Source organism: Apteryx rowi, unplaced genomic scaffold (genome assembly GCF_003343035.1).
Source record: "Apteryx rowi isolate R43461 unplaced genomic scaffold, aptRow1 scaffold_485, whole genome shotgun sequence".
In the NCBI taxonomy this organism is placed as follows: Eukaryota; Metazoa; Chordata; class Aves; order Apterygiformes; family Apterygidae; genus Apteryx; species Apteryx rowi.
In genome coordinates this window covers 345,407-368,841 of record NW_020450744.1, presented here as the reverse complement: position 1 = coordinate 368,841, position 23,435 = coordinate 345,407, and the positions used below count along the sequence as shown (strand labels likewise).

Here is a 23,435-nt window from a genome sequence, read left to right as displayed (position 1 = left end):
ACACACAAGACAGATTAGGTACATCTTTCTTCTTGAGGAGAACTGTGCATGAAGGGCTTTGTTTATGCACATGCTGTCCCTTATGAATTAAAAGCCTAGCTGAAAACTTGCTCTTTGCTTGTGGTATTGAAGGTAAAGCAGACTGGGCTAACTCTTGGTGTCTATAGTTATTCCACAGTCTGCCTGATCCTTCAGAAACCTCTCTGATTCAAGACTTAACACAATCATTTCAGAATATCAATCAAGTATTTCAAATGCAGTATCTCATTATCCTGGGGTATTTTTTTGCCTTCACAAAATCAGTTAAGAAAGTACTGACAATTTTGCATTAATTACTAAACTCAGAGATTCACCAGGATCAACTGACAGTAACAAAATTACAAATTTCAGTTTCAAAGCATTATATATCACAGTGAAACTGTATACTGGTTTCTGCTATTTCTGCTAGTTTAATTTCTCAAGGTAATAAGGTCGCTTTTGGCAGCTTGCCAGAGTCTGCATCCTTATGAAGCAAAGAATGGAAGAACTACAAATAGATTACAGGGATCTATCACACAGATTTTTCACAGATGAGTCAAAGACTAAAGTTGTGTGTAGTCAGCCAGAAAGAGTAACACAGGTTTGTATATGAACTTTTTTCATATTTGCATGAAACCATGGATGTACTACAACACGAGTTCTGTGTTTTCTAACTAAATACTTAAATGAAAAAGTTGCCTTGTAATTGTGATATATATTAAAAGGTTACTGCACATCATTTTTTTAGTAGAAATGCATGATTAAAAAAAAAATCTAAAAATCTTTGTACCTTGCATAATACATGATTTTGACCCAACTTTGTAGTTACATTTCTGCCTGCTGGAAACCATGGAAAACATTTAACAGGAAATAGTGCTCAACAGTTCCTTGAAGGACTTCTATATAGCATTTGTAGTAGCTGCTGATATACAAGAGATTCCTCTTTGAAGTGGTTCCACTTCAGTAGGTATTGAAGCAATCTCTTTGTATCAATTTGCACATCAGTTAAATCTGTAAAATCACTGTGGAACACTGCAAAAGAATTACTAAAAAGGGGGAAAATGTTTCTTTGAAAAGATAACTATTTTCAGAAAAAAGATTAAATCTTGCAGTGAAAGATTAGTGTAAGAAAACTTAATACAACACAGATCAGAGGCTTAAAATCCTGGAGGATGCCTCTGCTCAATTTTAGAAGAAAATGGATAAACCTGAGTCAGTCTCTGGCAATTTGGATGTGAGGGAGCAGGCCGTTCGTACCAGCTGGCTTTTTTTTTTTTTCCTTCAAACCATGGGTGAAAGATCTTCATTCAAATCTACCATGTATCTACTTCTGCAAATTGTCATAAGAAGTTAATCTCTAGTAATATTGGTGGCAAAGATTTGAAGAGTTAGTTTAGGACTGGAAGTCTTAAAAAAAAAAAAAGTAGCAGAGATAAATTGTAAGTTCAGTCTGGGAAGTGTGTTTTGAGCTGACAAGCTCACACAACAAAATTGTAATATTTGAACTAAATTAATAAATCAGTAACTTTGATGCATCTGGAGACCTTCTCATTATTACTCTTGTAACCTCTAGGTCCCAATTATATACATTAATCTTGCTAATGACAGCTGCATTGGCTACTGACAGAATACCCTCTTTGATTATAATTACAGGGAGACTTTGAGCTGTAATTCCTATTGCACAGAGCCACAGTATTGGGTAGTTTTACCATGGTGGTAAATCAGATACTAGGCCTGTTGTTGTACCAAAATCTAGATTCACTTCAACTGTACAACTTGACCAAAACCACCATCAACTACTGAAAATTATTGCTCTGAAAATGAATGCACTATGTCTATCACATTATGATATCAGAAGAAGTTGAGGAACGTCTTAGGCACTTTTTTTTTTTTTTTTAAGGTATTGCTAGAGTAAATACTGAGGGACTGAATCTAAGGGTGGGAAAACAGTGTCAGAAAGCTCAAGTGCTCCTCCTTTGGATTCACTTTAGACAGAAAAGTATGCTTACAAGGAAACATGAAAACCATTCATGAGTTCAGATGGAAACCTACTTTTGGAACACTGCTCCACAGAGAAATAGAATGCTTTAGGTGACCTTAAATAGTTGGAGAACAACAGCATTATGCCCTGGGATTGGATAATTATGCCAGTTTGCACAAGGGCTATACCAAGAACTTGCCTTTTTGACCCCCTGGCCCCAATACAGGAGGGCTGGCTAAAGAAACCATTCTACAGATATAACATTCTCGCAGAAAATAAAGCTGCAGACATACAACAGTTGTAAGGCRAGCACAACTTTAGCTTCAGTAAAGTCTTCAAAGCTATCTGCAACAGATTAAAAAACAAACTCAAAAGATAAATAGGAAGTCTGTAAACACTGGGAAACAGCTCATGTCCTCCCGTTTTCTCCCCTCCAGCTTCATAGTACAGAGAATAAAGCAAAAAAGTGAGAAGGGATTAACAGAAGCTGCAACAGTAGAAAAAAAAAGTGCCTGTAGCTTCTACTACAGGTTGCAATCAGTTATGTTATTTCCTTGTATGCGGTTCTTGTCACCTTTTCTCAAAAAAGGGTCTTTATTAGAATTAGAAGCAGTAAAGAAAATGATTACAAGGAAGACTATACACTGTGAAATGGTTTCCACATGAGGAGATACTAAAACACAAACATGGGCTGCTCTAGATAAGAGAGGAGCAAAGAAGGAAGCAAAGATGGTAGGAAGATGTTAGAGTTCTATATAGAGCATGGAAAAAGTGAAGAGGTAATGGTTATACGCTGTTTTTCATAATACAAGAAATTAGGTTAAATAATTTAAATATGCACTATAGTAAATGGCATATCTTTTAAACATGCTGTATGATTTTTTTTTTTTTTTGAAGGACACATAGAGCAGACAAAAGCAAAACTATTTGCTTTGTTTCTTGTATTCTTTGAGTAGACTAGAAAAAACTTTGGCCTAGTCCAGGATACACATTTTAAAATAACCTCAGCTGCCCTACAGAGGTTAAACAAACCACAAAATTGTGTCATTTCCACAGCTAATCAATTTCAAGTAGTAAAGAGAAAATGATATAAATCTTAAGCTTTGAAAGGTAACTCATCTTTGCTTTAAAACTTCTGTAATAAGACAGCACTACTGGACTGAAAATAGAAGCATGAACTGAAGTACATGTAACAATAAATGAGTGGATATTTCCAGTGCACTGCTTCCACACCACAGGGCAAATTCTGTTATTTAATATTTCTTATTAAAGAAGAATATCACAACAATTATAAATTTAGAAGTACACTGAAGATGAAAAAAATAAAGAGAAAACATCAAATTGAAATACATCAAAACTGTCAGTTTGTATGAACACTGGAAAGTGATGAGTATAACCAAAAAAAGCCCATACTAGGACAGTAGGCCCCCTCCCCGCCAAAATATATATTCTTAGACATTGCACTAGAACAAACTCCTTTCTAAACTGTACGAAAACTCAGTTTTCACATTACAGTATTATAATTACATAAGGCAAGCTTCAAAAAAATCTTCTCCTTCAAAATGACTGTTCATAACAGAGGGCTTTCGACTGCAGAAATTGTAAACTGAAACTTGCTAAAGTTGAGGCTACCTTTTAGGCTACCTTTCCGTTATCTCTACTTTTATTTAGGCCAGCTTTTGACATTTCAGTTGAGTTCTCTGCTCTTGAAATATCCTGTTGGTTAAAAACATTGAATAACCACTGCTGAAAAGAAATGTGGACAGATGTAGATTGCTGCAAGTAAAATATGATTTTCCAACTGATACTAGATATTAAAATATCCGGAAACTAGCCACAGTCTTAAATTTCTATTTACCTCACTTTAGTAAACAAAATACAGCTATTGAAATTACCCGTATGGGTATAGTCATATATAGTAGAAGCCTATATTACATCAATTAAGTAGCAATCTTCTACAGATTTGAATGCCTGGAAAGTAAACCAATACATAAAGCCAAAAAAGTTAAAGAAAATAAACAAAATAAGTCCAGAAAAATTCAACGTCTGCAAACAGCTGAACAGGTCACCATGTATACTTTATCTTTATATTGCACCTTTTATCCAACCGCTTTAAAGTATTTTAGAACCATAAAAAAAAAATTCCATAGAGCACATGAAATCTTGCAAGCCTAATTGCAGTCTTGGTAACAAAACATGCTACTTGAGATACAGCAATTCCATCAGAGCCTCTTGTTGCAATTACAGCTTTGTTACATTCTCAATGGGCATAATTAGGCACAATTCACTGCACAGATAACTGTGTTCCACCAGAAAATCTTCTGTCAGTAACATTTTTGGGGCTGCAACATGTGTTCAGAATTTAGAATATTTGCATCAGGCCATTATTTGTTGAAGTTCAGTTTTTCAGGTCTCTGAAACACTTAGCTTCTGTGCTGTCAGGCTTTTTTTCTTTAATAATCAATATTCTCAGCAGACTGGGCAAAAACATACCCAAGTTATTTTTAGTAGCATGGAAAAAGCATGTAGACAGTGCATTAGCAAACAGTATCTTTAACTAAGTTAAGGTTTGYGTTTAGTAACTTGTTCACATATGTTTTTGCAGCTTGTTCAACAATACCTGCGACCTACCAAAATTATTTCTGCTGTTTTACCATAGCTCAGTGCCATCAGGGTACATATCCCCAACAACTGGGAGACACAAAGGATATTCTCAGAGTACTGTATTTATTGTTTGCATGTTAATTTCATATTCAAAACAAGTCTTACCCAGCTCTCGCTGTTTTATATTCCACCTTAAGGATAGGTTTGCAAGGTTCTGGCTTCTTTCCATCCTTCAGCTGCTTTCCTAGAGTAAATTATTTTCTTATATTAAACTTAAAATTCCATAACATGAAGACAAATTATGAAATTCCCTATGCAAATTACAAAACAGAACATTCACACAAAAAGATATTTCACACCTCTAACAAATACAGAGTATGCCTTGAAATAATATCATTGAGGATCTGCTGACACTACCAGCTCATAAAAAAAAAAAAAACTGAAAGTGCTAAGTGTTGTAGAATATTTGTTTTAAAAATAAAATCCTCCTCTAAAAAGTCATTGTAAGTATCACTGGGAGATTTAAAATCTCTCTCATGTCTACTGTTCTGCAATTAAAATTGCTCAACTTACAAGTAAAGTGAGTTTTATTCTGACTGGCATCCTTACGAGCCAAGACTTGAATTTGGAAGCAAATTCTTCCTTTACTGTGCACTATATAGTAACTAAAGCTTCTACAGATTCAATTTCCTATGGACACAGTAGAAGTTAAGAGTATGGTGTAAATACATATCCTTTTCATCTGTACATTCATCAAATTTGATACAACTATAAAATTCTGCAGAAAATTTAAGTTGCAGCCCAAGATCAAAATATAAGTGATTATTAAAAGAGGCCAAAGCATAATAAAATAAAGTTAGTCTTGCCCAACTAATCTTACTACCCTAGTAAGAGTCAGTTTTTATTTTTTGACTGCTACAGACAATAAAATATCCACTGCTTCCTCTTTCCACTCTGGACAACAGGGTCCATAGCCAGCGCAGTAATCAGAGACTTGCTGAAGGCTCAGACAGATAAACTGGAAGGCTTAACTAGAGCATCTTTTACTGTAACTGTAGCCCACAGATGATCCTCACACTTAAGAGTCTGAGGACTGCTGACACACATGATCTAAACACATGCATACCAGGTAAAGCTGACTTTTTTTTTTCTTTTTTTGGAAGAGCAGCAACATACTTCATGCAAGAACAACATGTAATGCTAGTTTCCTAGACCAAAATTAATGCAATTTTTTCTGAGAAGTGGGAACATCTTACCAGATGCTACTCTTATTCTGTTACAAGCCTTTCCAAGAATTTATATGGTAATCTACACATTTGTACATGAAACAGACACTTGCTTATAGGTATTTTAAGCAACAAATGGGACTGTAAGGTCAAGCAAAATGCAGGCCCTGCAAAATATGCATTAGTTAAAATTAAGAACAATGCCATAATTTGAAGAACCATCATATAGTTCAGAGATTTAGATAACACTGCACTGGTTTGTACTCTCTTATTTCATAATGGCTTGGGTTTTTTTTTAAATGAAATCCATCAGAAGTTGATACAACAGAGCTAAAATATTTTTTTTTGCAGTGAACAAGTAGATTTTAAATACCTGGTTTTGTAAAAAAAAAATGTTTTTATTAAAATAAGTGTAAAATACCATTTTCTGCCTGTTTTAAGAGCTGTCAAACACAGTGGGTACCTGTTTTCATCTTACCATGTGGAGTGATTGTCTGGAATGGTTTGGCAGGAGATTTTACATTCCATATGGTCAAGGTACCATCTGAGTGACTGCAAATAAACTGTTTTCCTTCATGATGCCAAGCCACAGAGTGGATAGCCTAGGCAAGAAAGAAAAGAAAAAACAATAGAAATTCAGTATCGTTTCATTCTTACTGCTTCCTTGAAGCCATAGACAGCAATAGGAAATGACTGGAAGTACTAAGTACATACATACGTACATACATATGTACATATTGCTCTTAATATACATATGATTAGTTTTCAGTGCAAAAGTTCTTCTTTCAGACATTCTACTGTCTTGACCGTATCGATGTGCTCAAGGGGTAAAGAGTCCTCCTCAGAATGCAGTAGTAAAATACTTTTCAAAAACAGGTAGCATGGAGAGAATAACTGCAAGCACTCATTTGGCACAAAAATTTTTATTATTGGGAGAAATATGCTGTCTGTATAAAAAAGAGCCACTTGATGGAATTATTAAAATCTAATGCTGCAACAGTTGTTCTGAGATACAGAAAATTGCAGGAAGCTACCATCAAATCTTTGTACAAATGGAGAAACAACTTTGGATTTATAAAATCAAGAAGGGAATGATTAGCCATGCCACATGAAACAGCTAAAGACGACTAAATGAAATTTAATTGCTGCCTTAAGGCCAGAGAAAGCTAAATAATGAAGTGAAGAGTTCAGACAAAGCAGCAAAGAGATTAACTAGTAAGTATAAAAGACTTCGGTGCCATTTTTGTTTCCAGCATTTCTATTATACATGAAAACATTATCAATCCATTAGATGATGTTCAAGGGAATTTTAGTTATAACAGGAAAGTGTCAATAAATAATGAGAACCCAAAGTACTTTTCTATTGCCCAAAAGGTGCATGAGAAAATATTATCCACCAGCAATATTGAACTTTGATTCTACTGAGAAGGTAGTTTTGCTTAATACTTACTGTAAAGACATTACCCTAGGTAAACTGAAAGCAGGAATTGAATAGACGAATGCTGATGGACAACACAATCCCATCCCTTGAATACCCTCAGTAGAGATCCTGTCTGCAAGCTGGGACAGGGCTTAGGCTCACCCCAACTCCTCAGGTACCCAGGGATCTCCTCTGCAAGGAAACCTGGGTGTGTGAGCAGTAAGGAACCCTACCTAGCACTAAATTACCAGGTGAAGTGTAAATCACAGAGGACAGGTCTAAGCTAGTTTTGCCTAAATTGATTATATATAGACCAGATCTTCACGTTTAACAAAATTTATACAGAAAAAACAAGACAGCTTCCAGCAATGTGATTAGGAGAACCCGGACATTCAATGACAAGCAAAGGAAAATGACTATTATATACGACTGCAGAGTCTCCAGTAAAAATTTTTCAAATGAAAAAAGGTATTCATCAGGATATCTGCAAATTACAGATCAACTATAAGTTTAACATTTGTCCTAGTCAAATTTTTATCTTTTTCCCTCTGGAATCACTACAGATTTTGTTAGAGGACAGATTTGGTATAGCAAAATTGCATCTATACATACATAGCTCAGAAACCTAGACATCTCCCATGAAATTACCTAGAGACTTGAACTGAAATAGCATTGCTCATTCTGTCTGTAAGATAAGTCTTTATTAGCAAATAAAAGCAGGGATTATAAAAGCAGTTTTGTATAATTTAATCTTGAAGAATTGTTTTTATTTACCACAGTAGAACCAAATAATCTTAGGTTCCATTTCAAAAAGCTCACTTCACTAAGAAGTCTATATTATGGCTAGCAATACAATGCAAGAAAAGCATGTTTTTAATATTCTCCCATAGGGGGTCTAACCCTGACAACAGTAAGCAGCTCCTACAGTGCAGATGGAAAAGTTTTTGATATGTGTTTGTGTAGAAACAGGCCTTAAGAACCTATAACAAAGCAAACTATAGAAGGAAGCATAGATCTATCAGAACTGAACAAGGTTTTTCTGTTTCTTGAAAAACGAGGTCAAGAAGTAGAGAAACACAACTACCCATTATTGTTGAAGTGGCATTAATGCTTATGAACATAAAAGATCTGATAAATGGAGCACAAAGAACAAGGATGATTGCTGTCACTTAATTTCTGCGAGGAACCTGATGGCGTGGAAAGAACACTGAAAAAGAATAATGAGGCCTTTGGCTTTATGGCTGTCTATTGCCTAGTTTTATCGAGCATCTGGTTACATTTACTGATGCAGTTAAATACTATTTAATGCATACCAGGGATGTTTTATTTATTTTTTAAATAATTCAACTAAAAATTCTCTGGGCAAAGTATGATAAACTTTGCTACAGAGCACCATTCTTTGATATTATACAATTCGCCAAACTTTTTGTAAGCCTGAGAAACAACATCAAAGACCTGTAATTAGCTGTAGAAGAATCTCTAGGTATAAAACAGGCTAGTATATTTATAACAACAAATCAGTTACAGTGAAAAGAAATGCAGTAACTTTAAGTGTTAGTTAGCAGGTATCAACAGCTTCAACCACCAAAACAAAACTGATAAACAGAAATCATCCCAATGCTCAAGAGCAAAGCTTTGGACATTTTTTCCATGGTTAGTGTTTGTGCTGGAATTTGAAAGAAAGCATAGCATTTAAGATAGAAAAATATGACAGAACCCACCGAGGCTGCAAAGCTGTACCTAGGTTCTCTGACACTAAAAAGACCCTAACAGTAATATGTTTTTCCAATACACGGTACCCTTTTGGCACCCAAACACAGCAGTATGCTTAGATCAGCCAGGGCATTTATTCAACTGTATTCAACATTTTTTTGTGGCATATATCACTGGTCACTTGGACCCCGAACAGACAATAAACTCTTATCACAAGATTACACACTGCTACCATGGGGAACTGTTGCTATACTCAGGGCACAAGTTGTTTGCATCCTGAAGAAGAACAGTCTGCACAGGCTGCCCCAGGCCTGAAATGACTTGCATTCCAAACACTTCTGTTTACTAGCGTACCCTGAACACTGGGAATTTGTACAAGTAACTTGTATATGGAATGCTCCATAAAAAAGTAAATTTAAAGATTTAAAGCTAATTATTATAGCCAAAGGTTTCTTACTAAAAGTAATCCTAATACCTTTCACTTTGATTCTAAGTTAAGGTAGGCGTTCTGGGCTATATGACAAGGTGGTTTCAAATTTTTTTCTGAGGCAGTTGCATGTTTTGCAGAAAAAAATTAATCAATTTTCACTTTTTCTAGCAATAAAATCAGCATGATTAGATTGACTGTCCTGTCAAAACTTAACCAAAAAATGTAGACACTAACCATCCTAGAGTATTATGTGGAGACAGGCTGTGCACACAGGAAGCCTCACATTCACCAGCTGTTCCAGAAGCATTATCCCTTGTGGAAGCATGACTGCTATACTGCCTGCAAAGAAGGTGAACATTTCTGATTTTCAGAGGGAAACATATTTCTGCAATGTCTGCAACAGTTAGCTGAGTGAGACTGGGGGATTGTAAGGCACAAGAACAAATGAGAAACTGCACAAATGAGAAACTGAAAAAGTGATGGGAAAAAATTAAAAGCATTTTTATGCAAGTCTCCTGTAGAAATGTCTTAAAAATAGCAGATCACTGTCTTTTAAAGATATTTATTTTTAAATTGTTTTTAAACTGTTAAAATAGATTGTCAATATCCCTAGAAATCAGTGTGATTTCTTGGTTCTTCAGATAAATTAATTCTAAAAGACATTCTCTATGTATGGTTTAAGAGCTAAATTGATCCACAGAAACTCAAGCTTTGATCTTATCGTTCACCTGCTATTGGGGGGTTTAACTGTTTCAGTTCATAAAATACCATATACAAAAAATCCTTTTCTTTCAAATTCCTACACACTTATTTTAATCCTACAGCTGATAATATGCATACCATTTCAGAAAAACCTGAGGCCACTCTTCATATCCTATTTTCTTGTGGGACAAGACATGCAGAAATACACAGATACTTTGATTTGAATACAAAAGCTATTTAGTTAAGCAATTTTATCCCTGTTTCTATAAGACTTAGTACTAGAGAAGAACACATTATGCTAATACCAACTTTATACTACTGCAAATACAACTAAAATACAACTGCTACCACTCAGAACAAATCTAGGTAAATTTGCATTTTTTCTTTTAAATGTGCTTCCTTGCTTGCTTTTCAAGTGTTGCAGATCTGTGTTGACAAGATGTCCTGCACTCATGCGCCAGAATCAAGGAAAATTCTATTTATTATTCTTTGGATTTGACTGTGATTCTTTATTCCTTTATGTAGTTAGTTGAACTTGGAATATATTGTGTATGACTGCTCAGGCTCATCACAGGAGCTTAGTTACTTTACAACTAACACTGCTTACCCTAGCCTATTCAGATTTTCCTGTCCTATTATGATAGTACTCCATTTACTGCATGGAGATGACAGTATTTTCTAGTAAACTTGAATGGATGACAACACTGATTCCTTCTGCACGGGTTTACCAAAATATTCAAAGTAAGCACAGTAACATAGGAATATCTATGCCAGCTATCCTGTTAATAGCCTAAAATAGAAAGGGGAAAAATATGCTGCAAGGAAAAACTAATAAGAATGCTGCTACTGAGACTTAAAATGTGGTATTTCCCATGAAGCTCATTTTAATGCAGGGAAGTGTGTAAGGGCATAATGACTGCGCAGACACGCTTGGGTTTCCAGCAAGTCATAGATCAGGATGTTTTGGTTGTTTTTTTGTTCGTTTTTTTTGTTTGTTTTTTGTTTAAATCCCATGGACTACTTTGATATGTTTTTAATGCTGTAAAATAATCTCTTACATTCAGCCATGTACCAAAAGATTGAGCCTAAAAATAGCAATCTATAATACATTTGCTGAGTTAATGCTATCAAAGCTTAGCTTAAGCCAGAATAAGCAAAATACTGCTTTAAAAATGGACTTAAAAAAAATTCTAGTTTTCAGAAGTTGCACTTTTTATTATTTAGAAACCAATTCATATTTGAGAAATTTGTTTTATTTCTTTCCTGATTGCAAATATAGAATGGGAAACATTTGCACAATAAAGTGTATTTCATGTGAGAAATACATTAAAATGTTTTGTAATTACAACTGTTTCAAAAATTCCTCATGTTTAAAGTTCTAAGCCTCCTTGACCGTCAGGAAATTCTGAATGAAACCAAGCAGGAAGCTTAAAAAGCTGTAACAGGATTCAGCTTCTTCCCTGAGGACACTGCACAGCTATCTTGCCATAAACCTCTGATCATGCAGGAAGTTTGGTCCTCCTTGTTTCATAGCAGAGGATGACATTTGGACCCCTGGACACTTTTGACCTTCCGAGTCAAGAAGAGTTGCATCAAATGCTGCTGGCAGATTGCTGCAGGCACAGTCCCACCACTTACATGTTCTGAAGACCAATGCCAACTAAAAAAGGATGACAATGGAGAAGGCTAATGTAATGGCAAGGTTCCTAGGAAACAACAATCTTTATGATATTAATATGCTTGGCCATCCAGTTCACAACACCTGCTGCCTAGTCACCCATCAACAGCCACCATCATTTAAAAAAATWGGAGAGAAGTGTATGTGCTTTAAAATGCTGCTACTGGGAAGAGACTGTGCACTTGGAAAGGAGCCAGCTCCTGGCTCCTAACAGAARGGCAAAGCAGGTAGCTGGCATGCAGAAGCGCAGTCACACTGCAGAGCCCAGCTATGTTAGCGATAATCTCGGAAAGCCCAGCAGCAGCACCCATCATGCCATGGGTAGAGCACAGCAATCAATTAACAGGGATAGAGTCAGTGATCAACTTTGCAATGACTGAGTGGTGATGGATTTTACCAGACTGGTGGGGCTACATGGTGAACTAGTGCCAGAAAAATTATCCGTATTGTGATAGGGTCAGAGCCAAAGAAAGTTTCCCCAGAGCTAATGAGCAGGCCTGATTCACTAAGGGAAGTGACTCCCACACACTTCAGGGGTCTGACTGGGCAGCATAGTCAGGAAGAAAGGTGTGGACCTTTCACCAGACAGTATTTCCCACATCTGATGAGAAGTCCTGCACTAGGAGTTTTCAAGTGTGCCAAGACCAGAGTAAGCTGTTCTCTTCTTATTAGTTGTCAACTCCACGATCAGAAGAGCCTTTCATCAAGAACATGTGATGAACCAAGAATAAAAGCCCTTTGCTCCTACCACAACAGCAGAACATCAAGTGCATTACCCTCTGTAGAAGAGGCACCTGAAACGTATCCGTGGATGGAATACAGCCCCTCCAGCCAGCATATGAAAGAAGCCTTGGGAAAAGTCACTGAACCAGGAAATCAACAAGAAACAACAGCTAGAGAAATTTTATGCAGAGAGGTATTCAAATTTAAGAGGTTTGCTAGCAGGAAATGAAATGGCAGCGAGCAGTCTCTGCTCTGTGCCACACTTCGCAGAGCAGAGGTAATCGCACGAGATAAGGCTTTATTACACCAACATGTGCTCTCTTGCATAAAGAAAACTGCTATATTGCCAGAAGATTTTGCTAAATTGTCTGATGATTTTCCTCGAAATTTAAGTCTTCATGTGTAATGGATCTTTCCAAGAGAAGGAGTATGGGGAAAAGTGGAAAAGAGTTAATTCCAGTACTATGACTTGCTTTGTTGCCATGTAGCCACAGCTACTGATGGAAGGATGTTGTTGGGGTCAGGGTAAAATTGCCTCTTTGGGCAGCAATGCAATCTTGCATTAGATTAAGCCAACTAATCTTACCAAAGCTCTTGGTAAGATGTCACAATTACAGTAAGTATTGCAATATGTCATGCTAATTATTATTGGGGGTGGAAGGTCAGAAGGAGCAGAAAAAGGAATGAATATTCCCACCAATTTTTAGGCTCTTTAATTATAAAGGGAGAAGAGGTCTTAGCTCTCCAGTCAACAAGAAAAACATGTTTCTTCCAGAAAGCCATTCAAGAGGAAGCTTAACTCTACAAGTTGAATGGCATTACATCTTGGCTATAATATTCTTGTAAAAATACTTTGTTTACTTCTGTAACATATATCACAATCAGATGGTGTTGCATCTTTTTGACCAATGTATTTTAACTCTGAAGTCAGTATTACATGCTACTATGAAAAATATGATCATGTTTAGTAAGAGAATGAAACTGTCAGCCTCAAAAATATTTTAACAAAATTTAAGGTGCATCAGTCAAATTTAACATGGACACAGATAAGTTATTTCTGCCTAAAATTTTGCCTGTTGTACTCTTCTCTTACTTATAACCCTGGTTAGTTATAACCTCCTCTGTGCCCTGTTCAATTCATTCATGATCTCCCCTGTTTCTGATTTTCCATTCTACTTTAAAATCTACACAACTGTACTAGTCTGTGACTGAAAAAAATTATTTGCTTACTATGCACATATAGACATTTCCTTTTTGGATAAATTATTTGAATTGATAAGTTATTGAACTAGAATGAACAGATTTACTATGTTATTATGAAAATTCCAATACTGGTGGCCAGTAACTCATTTTTTTCTTAATATCAGTTATGGTGTTACCTGTCTGATACTCAGAAACTCAGGTTATTTACCTTTCTACAGTGCCCTATTTCAGTGTTAAGCAATGGAGAAGGCTTTTCTCTTTTCTGTTAAGGAGACTGCCCATAAACACTACCTGAGTTTTATTATTTTGAAATATTATTTTATAATTGCAAAATGCAATAATGTAAACTTTTTTCTACATTTCTTAACATTTAAATTCACTTATTAGAAACTCTGCCAAACTGCTGAAAAGCAGGAGAAGCAGTACATTTATATAGACCATTAGTTAGCCAGCACTGTTCACAACATAATTAGAATGATAACACTATGGAGTTTCATATCCCTTTCACTGACATAAATTGAGGGATTTTTTCCACTTTTGCAGCTAAGTACAAAACTTAGAGGCGTTGAAGAATAAAGTGAAAGGAAGATAGAGGAGAAACGCCACCTCACCCTGGCTCACACTGAAAAAACAAGAGATTGTATATAGTATTTAAACAAATCAATCTTGTCACCAATAACTTTCTGCTTCTTGCTATTCTCTACCTTTTCTGTATTTGATAGATCATCTCTTCAGGCAACCAGACCAGAAACAATTACAGCACTCTCTCCAATGGCACCTTTCCTCCAAATGCTTCTACACGTACTATTCAGTTTTGTTTGACAAGATTAACCATTTTATTTCTATGCCATTCATGCCAGAATCCAGAACAGAAACTGCTAACTGTATCAAATCCAAATTTGTAAGGGTCATTATTCTATTCTGCCTTCCCTCTTAGAAGATTAGATCTAAATAACTTGCCCATTGAAGAAGAAACTCCTTGTCATACAACATTAAATGGATGAGAGTCAACAAATTATTACTGTGTATAGTAATTTCTTTTCCAAAGAGAGACTTTTCTTGAAGGATGATCTGAAGGCAGAGAAAAAAGGGTACTTGAATGATAAATACAGCATGATAGCTTTTAAGTGGCAAACTATTTTTATTAGCTTTTACATAAGAGCCAAACTAATGGGTTAACACCCCCCCCCTAAAAAAAAAAAAAAAAAWCTGCAAGACTGAGACCTGCTTTAAGTAAGATTCCAGAACAATCTTTGGATGAAGTCTGGGAATGAAGGTATGTTAATACTCTTTTTTGACTAAATATTGCAATCAGGAAAAAAAGTGTTTTCTAATATTAAAATGCCACAAGTATCAATAAAAATGGTTAGGGAGACATGAAGAGTATGTAATCCCTTGAGATATGATCTATATAAATGGCTCAAAGGAAGCATGTCAGTCATTTCATAGTTTGTCTCAATGTTAAATTTTCAACTGGGCTTAGTTCAGTTCATTCATTAGTTTTATTACGTGGAATTAAAGAGACAAAGCTTACCAGCTGAAGTAAAAGTTGGTATTTGGACAAGTTTATGAAAAACTTGAAGGAAAAATTCTCATCAACCTTACTATACTTTAATTCTCACGAGTAAAAACAGTAAAACTCTTTCAGTTTATCGCATATATCCTTCATTTTTTGTCCCCTACCTAACCATTTCCAACTTACAGTAATGCACATTTCTTTATCAAAGCACCTAACTTCAACTGAGATGTTTCATAACCTCTTTAGCAGTCAAAACCAAAGAGAACAACCAGATGCATTCACCTATGAATCCTATAGGAAATCAAAGATGAAACAGCTGAACTACTAACTGCTGTTTGCAGTCTTTCACTCAAAACCAGCTTGGTACAAGACCAGTAGATGACAGATATGATGCCAGTTTTTAAACAAATGGGCCAAAGGAAATCCTTAAAAACAAAACAAAACAACCACATAGGTTCTACTCTGGATAAATTTATAGAAACTGTAACATAATTTAAAAAATAGTATTAATCAATATATGGATGAGTATAACATTGAGAAAGAGAAGTCAACATGTAAAAGGAAATCATATCCAACAAACCTCTGAAAATGGTAAGAAGCATGTGGCTAATGGAAATACCAATTAAGCTGTTTACCCAGATTTCCAATGGCTTTCAGCAAGGTCTCTTAAAGGAAACTAAACAAAGATAAAAGATCCTTGAACAGATGAATAATTGGTTAAGGCATCAGTAAATAAAGCAAACTAAAGTAAAGACAGGCTAGCAGCAATTGGTTAGTTCATGGATGAAGGTAAGTGGCAGAGTCCCTCAGAGATCTGTGCTGCTCAGTTTACTCATAAATAATCTGGAAAAGGAGAACAAGAATACTGAGGTGACAAAGTCCAGTGCCAGTACCACAGCATATTCAAGACAGAGATGAAGAACTGCAGGAAGACTTCAAATTTTCTATTGAATAGCATAGGTAAATGTGAAGTGATGCAGAAGGGGAGGAAAGATTCCAATCTACATAAGAATAAGGGGCTTTGAGCTGACCATTAACACTGAGGAATGAGATACTGGTTTTATAGCATGTAGTTTCAAAGAATTATCTGCTTGATGCTTGCGGCATCAAAAATCTAATCCTGTATTAAGATCAAAAAAGAAAAAGAAAACAAAACTAAGCCTAATTATTCCACAATATAAATCCAGTGTGCCCATGTCTTGAATATAATACATTGTTGTATTTCTCATCTATAAGAGGATACAAAAGAAGAATCTTAGATATTAAGAATTCAGAGAAGAGCAAGAAGAGCTTATAAGAGGTACAGAAAAAACTATAATATGAGGAAAGACATTAGAAAAAGACAATGGAGATATGGAGAAGTGTATAAGACTAAGTGATAGAGAGGAAATGAATTAGATGCATGCGATGAAACCAGAAGGTAGGATAACACCCACAGGAGAGTGCTCTTCACATAACATACTCTGAGGTTCAGATTGGAATTTCTAAACAGAAAGATATCACCAGCTCTGGTGATTTTCAGAAAACACAAAGAAAAACAGCTCTGGAAGCTTTAATGTACAAACAGTGAGAGCAAGCACGTGTGCGAGACAAATATTTAATGTATGGAGACAGAAATGGAGCATTAACAAGACTATCATCTGTGTTTTGCTTTTGCCTTTGTCCATTTTTATTCATCTTCTGTAAGGAAATCATCTTCAACTATACTAACTAGATTTCCCCCTCACTTCAGAGGAGCTCTCCATTTGTAGAGCAAATGCACACAATGTATACTGAGCCAGAGCAAAAAAATACCTGTCTTCTGAAAACTTCAGCAGAAGACTAGGGAAAACATCATGCCCTTTGTAATACAAGGGGAAAGAAGCCTAGCTGGTACTGAACAACGATGTAGACATTTTACAATCAGTTAAGCTATAAAAACATTGATTTTGTGTCATAACTTTAAATACCATAACATGCACATTATGCTGAATGATTTTTCTTAAACTCAGTCTTTCTACCAGTCTATTTTCTCAAAATCAAGTTTTAAGGAATAACTACCATTCAACCATTGTTAAATTTAAACTTCCCTCAGCTTTACTCAAACCTTGTTTTTAACGCACAAAGGAAAGGTTTATTTATAGAAACACATCCTAGTGAGCCAATTTAGTGGTTTCTCTTTAATCTTATTTCAGAATATCTGAAAGATTCCGAAATTACATGGATTGCTACACCATCTTGTTTCAAGTGAAGACTTCAGTTCTTAACATAGGTGTCAGAGTCATACTACTCAGTAATGGACAAAGAGCTGAAAAAAATTTCCTCCCATACAAATTGGTAGAGAAATCCAATCCATGCCATCATTTATTGCAACAAATTTCAACTTAATAAACACTTACTCAGTCTGAAGTTTCTATTATTCAACCCCTAGGGCTCCTTTACATTTAGAGAAAGCTTCGAATACTTGCAATTTCAAAAAAACTATTTATTGATCCAGTGGTGACAGGAGCAGGAGAAGAAATAAATAAAATCTTAAAAATTGTATCTTTAGAATAGCAAATGATATCCTTATAATAAGTAATATAAACACATTTGCATAAATGCTAGACAGTATAGGGGAAGACTGCATACTACTAGTGATTTAAAGAAAGCATTTAAAGAAACAGTTCACTCACAAAAGGAAGAACTATCAAAAGGAAAGTGCTACTGCAAAAGGAACACTGACAAAAAAGCTCTTATTACCTCATCGTGTGTGTATCTGTAATCTGCCTTCTTTGATTTCAGATCCCATAACACCACTGTTCCAGATTCAAAGCCAATCAGAAGCTGCAATAATAAGCATAAATATTAAGTCTTTATCCAGAAAAGCAAAAGAACATTGTTTACAATACCTATAGTTCTTGCCTCATCGAGATACAGCATAATATTAGATGAAATAACTGGAAGTTGTGTGAAGACAGAAATTGTTGAGGTTTTCACAGCTTCTCACTATTAGAGAGATGATTTACTTTGTACTTGCTTTGCCCTTCTAAACTTCCAGCTAATACAATGCTAACACAATTGAAACTAATACAATGTTGGAAAATATTTTGCATTTATCTTCAGAAGAGTCCTTGGAAATCCCTTTGAGTCTCATAACGGCCATCACTAAATTCTTTCCTAAAGATATTCCTTTCTGGGTGAAAACGGGGGTGGGGGAGTATGGCATGACACGAGGTGACACACAACTACTTTTTATTCACTAACCTGTGTTTTTGCTCACTGGCATTTGTTCTGCTAAGATTTGCTGGAAGAACACGCTGTCCCTTCCTGAGGTTCTAGGTAACAGCTTATTGTCTGTAAGGAAACTATGTACTATGAACTTTCTCCAGATGTTAATCACAATCAAAAAACCTGTCTAACAGGCTAAGGCGAACATGTCTGCTAAAGCGAAAGCTAGAGAGAAATTAAATAATTTTCAACATCATCTTTTCCCTAGAAGCAAAACTCTAAGCCATTTCTGCAGGGAACAAAGATCTGAATTAACATATTGCTGAGGATCTAAGTTGTTTTGTTTTCCTTAAGTGCCACTTTAGATAGGAAAACAAGTTCAACATAAGGCAGCAGTAACAGTCTTGGTACTTGTTACATAGTAGAAGAGGGCAATGAAGCTTCACCTTTCATAGTAGTAGAGGCTCCTAGCGCTAAGTAGTGCGCCTGCAGTCCCACCTCTTTCTCTCAGCATGGATATACAAAAACGGGCATTTGGCTGCTGGGATTTACTTGATGTTGAAACAACCTATTTCCTGAGAGCAAACAGAGGTGGCCTGAGGGAGTAACCTTCAGGCTACCAGTTAAGACACTGCCCTTGCACACATGCCTGTGTAGTCAGGGATAGAGATCTACATCACTTTAGTCTACTGCTGTCCCTGGAAGTTTTGCCCTGACAGCCTTTTCAGCATGTTAATATTTTCCAGGTCTCCAGTTAATTCTAATATGAAAAATAAAAGAGGTTCTCCTAGAAGCTTAAATATAAAATATTTGCTATATTTCAGTGCTCTACAGCACTAGAATACCCTAAAACATTCAACATATCTAGTAAAAATGTGAAATAGAAAGTAAACTAGTAAAGTGAATACTAGATATTTTTTCCCCACTACACTGTCAGGCATATTATTATTTTAAAATATCTTCCTTATCTTAAGGCACATACTTTATTATTTTCCTATTTTGATTTTAAACATTAGAAAAAAAATCACAATGCATAGCAGTCTAGAGCCTGGGCAAGTTTTAAAAATGTAGTACACAGGAGGTTCTAGCAACTGTACAGCTTTTATTTTTAGCAATGTTTTTCTTGTGAGAAAGGAGAGGAATGTGAAGTCCAATCCTACAACACCGAGGAATGCCATGATTGATAAAAACAAGAAGCCTTAAACTTTAATTGACAATGACTGAGTGGGAGGAGAGTGTGTGGAATACACCAGAACAGATCATTTGTGTTTTCAGAAGTTACCACAGCTTCACTATATTCATTCTAGAGCCCACGATTCTGGAACATGATTCAAACCTAACTCTACAAGGAAAACCATTACAGTTACGCACTTAATTCAATGGGCTTGATCCAAATGCAAAAGATCTACTCATGAAATTCTCCTTCTTAGACAGAATCCTCAGGAGTCTACATTACAAGCTTATAGCTAGTTTGCTATTAAAACGTTCAAACCACTGCCGAGACATTACTACCACTCCCTGAACTTTTCATTTCTACTCACTACTTAAAATGCCAATGTGTCCAAAAAAAAAAAAAAAAAAAAAAGTAAGCAGAAAAATTATATCTGTCCTGCATATAGGGCAGTGAAAACAGAATTACTGTCCTCCTCGAAGATTTTTCACATTTGGGAGTTCAAAACATTCTAGGAGTATTTCCGAGAATGCCAAAGACTGACAAACACACAATATGAAAACTGACTTTACACTGACAAAAAAAAACATTTGGCACTTAAGCCAATCTGTTCAATCACTTATACCTGATTACTCCAGAGGGGAGTCATGAAAACCTGTTCAGAATGGCATCCAAGTCTCTCTGGTATATCTGGCTAAATTATGATCATGCTTTTGCCAGGGGTCTACACAGTTTTGGAAGAGAGATGTATACAGACTATTGTTTTAAAACCCCTCTTTCATGTTAGACTTTATTCCTATCACTTAGATTAAGGAAAACCCTTCATGGTTATTCTTCAGTATGGAACACAGGACCCAGACAAAAGTTGCAGGAAATCAGTTAGACTTTCTAAACAACTATAAGAAGCACACAAACTGAAGAATCTGAAGATCCTTCAAAAGGGTGGATGAGTCATATGATACCACCCTAAGACTTGTAGAAGAGGTCTGATACCTGAAGCATAGACTCAGTCTTGCAACCATGACTGAAGCAGGGAATGAATTACAGCAGAATCATAGTTAACAGTGTTACTCTACACACTTCGCCATGCATAAATGATTCTATAACATGCAGCCTTCTGTGGAATAAGGCTCTTAGAAAACACAGATAAGATGCTAGTCCAATACAAATGGAAGTGTTTCTTTTCTTAGTGCAGACTTCCGAGGGTATCCTGGAATCCATTACTTTCTAACACAACTATCTTCTCCCAGCGTAAAGAGAGAAATCAAGTGGGAGAAGGCATTGTCCAGTCAGTTGAGAAAAAGAACCAAATTATCCTGCCTAGCAGAAGGTCCCTTCTCTATGAAAATGTACAATTCAGTACTACAGTAGCTGCTTCACCCACAGAAGACATACTACTGTTTTAATTTAGCTCCTTGCTTTTGTCTTTTAATTCATGAAATCTTCATTGAGGACTTGAAGTTATGCATTCTACATTGCTTTTGCAAGAACCTTGTAACAGGTCTCCCAAAGCAAAAGGTAATACCTACAGATTTACAGTAGTAATACAGTAGGAACTTATGGCCATTGATTCCACAGCTCAAGTTCTTCTTTGTGGTTGCTGTGTCATAGCACATGAAAACGTGTGTCTTGTGAGAATGTGTACTATGAAAAACGTTTTGTCAAGACAAAAGATCATGTTGTTGATGTTGTCTCACAAGAAGGAAAAGACAAGTCTAATACATAGTTCTTTATAACATGTTTGAGTCAAGAGGATTTTCTGAAGTATCCATTGGTACTGCAGGCCAGTTAGATTTCAAGTGATTTATTATAACTGCTAGATGCTGCCTGCTAAGTAATGCTATGTCAGTTAGACCTTGAATCCGTTCAAAATTGCTGCCTTGAATTAGCTAAACAAAAGAAAAAGTACACAGTATTCTACATAAATATACTTCAGTGACCACAAAGCATTTAAGAGTTGTGAAACAGTAACAGTCCAAGAGCATTATAAAGTTTATTTACTTTCCATGCAACTATTTCTGTACTTAGGTTATGTTTGTTTTTGGTCAATAACATCTTAATGTTTACCACAATATTTTAGATTCCTTGCTTCTGTTTTCAAGGATTTTTGCAATTAAGCACTTTCACCCGTTTTCAAATGTTGCTGATGGCAAGATGCATTCATCCTAACCTAGCTTATCTGACTACAATGTGTCCCTACAGTCATGTCTGTACTTTGCTTCATGTTTTTCGATACCAAAATTTTGATCCATTCTTCCTTCATGCTTCCAACATCATCCTCATTTAGTCAATCTCTCCTTAAGAAGCAGAGGAATTAACAAACAATTTTAAAAATAAAAGGTCTTACTTGAAAAACCATGTATTTAATAGTCTTTAAACACATCCTACCTTTCCTTCATCCATTGGATTGTCACTAATATGGACAATAGGTCCTGGGTGAGATTTTGATGACCTAAACAGGAAACATTTCCACTTAATTAAAAGAGAAGATTTTCTCTGCCCAAAATTGTATTATAAAAAAATCATACCTCATTAGATGATTTCAAGTAGCACTAAAATTAAGTTTCTGTACTTTCAGTGAAATATCAAGAAATACAGACAAACAATGAAGCAGTCAACTTTTTGGAAAAATGAAATTAGAGACTACTTAATACACTGATTAATCTAAACAAAATGCATTTAAAGTTTCATGAAAAACAAAATACTATTTTTGTAATTAAGTTTCATACAATACTTGTTTTAAAAAAATACCATTTCCTTCAAACAGCTGCAATACAGCTTCTAGCTTGTTACAGTTCTGTATACATACAAGATAATTTATGAATGCTATTACTAACTCCAAATACAACAGCTGCTAAATCACAGGTGGGACAAAGCCCCTATACTATTTTCATCCTTGCTGGTTTTAATTGCGTAGTAACTAGAAAGCTATATTCTGTCCTTTCCTCTCCCACATGCACATTTGTGGACAAGAGGATATGATATGCTAAATCATTAATTTTCAGATGAGGAAAATTAAAAAAGAAGAATTAATGTAACTACTACTTCAGTGTTAGGCCGTTTCCCCACCACTTTCAGTCAACATGCTAATGCCACTTGTTGCTTTAACTTTATCTCAACAAAGAAAATGATAGACATGCATTTATACAATACATTTTCAGACCAGTAAGACTGAACAAATAAGAAATATTAGACTAGAAATATAAAAAATGATTTAAATAAGTTACTAGTCAGTCAGTAAAGCAGGTGACCAACACAAGCAAAGAAACACTCTTCTACAGTGAATCCCCAAATCAGTATGTTAAAATATGTGTGTGCGCACTTGTCTGTGCGTGTGTAAAAAAGCTGACAAGAAAAGTAAGGTGAACTTTCCTCTTCCAAATTCTAGGAAGCATTCTCCAGAATTTTAGACATCGCTAAGGAGTCTTAATTGAAGCCTGGCATATAATATCCTTTAAAGGAGACAGAAAAGGAAGGGAGGTAGTTTGGATGGAACACAACCCTTTAAGTTATTCTGCAAATACTATGCCTTTTTCTGATAAATTATCATGACCTTCCCTGAACAGCACTGTCCATATTCAGTATATTTTCCCTAGGAGCTATAATTACCTTTGCTAAGTTTTTATGCATATAGCCTGTCCTCTTCAAGACAAAAAGTGGGGACACTTATTAAGGGAAGACATAGAAAGCAAGCTGTTAATATTTTACAAAAGATTATACATGAATCAATAGGTTTTCTGGTGTGTGATTCAGTAGTTATCTATAAATGAAATTCTACCATTCAATAGCAAAGTCTATTCTATGGACATACTATTAATATAAGAGAGGAAATTTATTACAGAGTTGCTTTTCATGATA

The 23,435-nt window shown here is 35.5% G+C and overlaps 1 protein-coding gene across 3 annotated transcripts in view; it reads right to left on the bottom strand.

Annotated features, from left to right (window-relative positions):
* Positions 1–23,435, bottom strand: part of STXBP5 (syntaxin binding protein 5) — a 125,245-nt gene that overhangs the window by 55,024 nt on the left and 46,786 nt on the right. For all 3 annotated transcript variants that reach the window (XM_026078737.1, XM_026078740.1, XM_026078738.1), the window contains exons 6-9: positions 21,966–22,029; positions 17,939–18,022; positions 6,308–6,431; positions 4,769–4,847 (exon numbers count right to left, since the gene is read on the bottom strand). In XM_026078737.1, the coding sequence (XP_025934522.1) occupies positions 4,769–4,847; positions 6,308–6,431; positions 17,939–18,022; positions 21,966–22,029 (351 nt within the window). The remainder of the gene's footprint in view (positions 1–4,768; positions 4,848–6,307; positions 6,432–17,938; positions 18,023–21,965; positions 22,030–23,435) is intronic.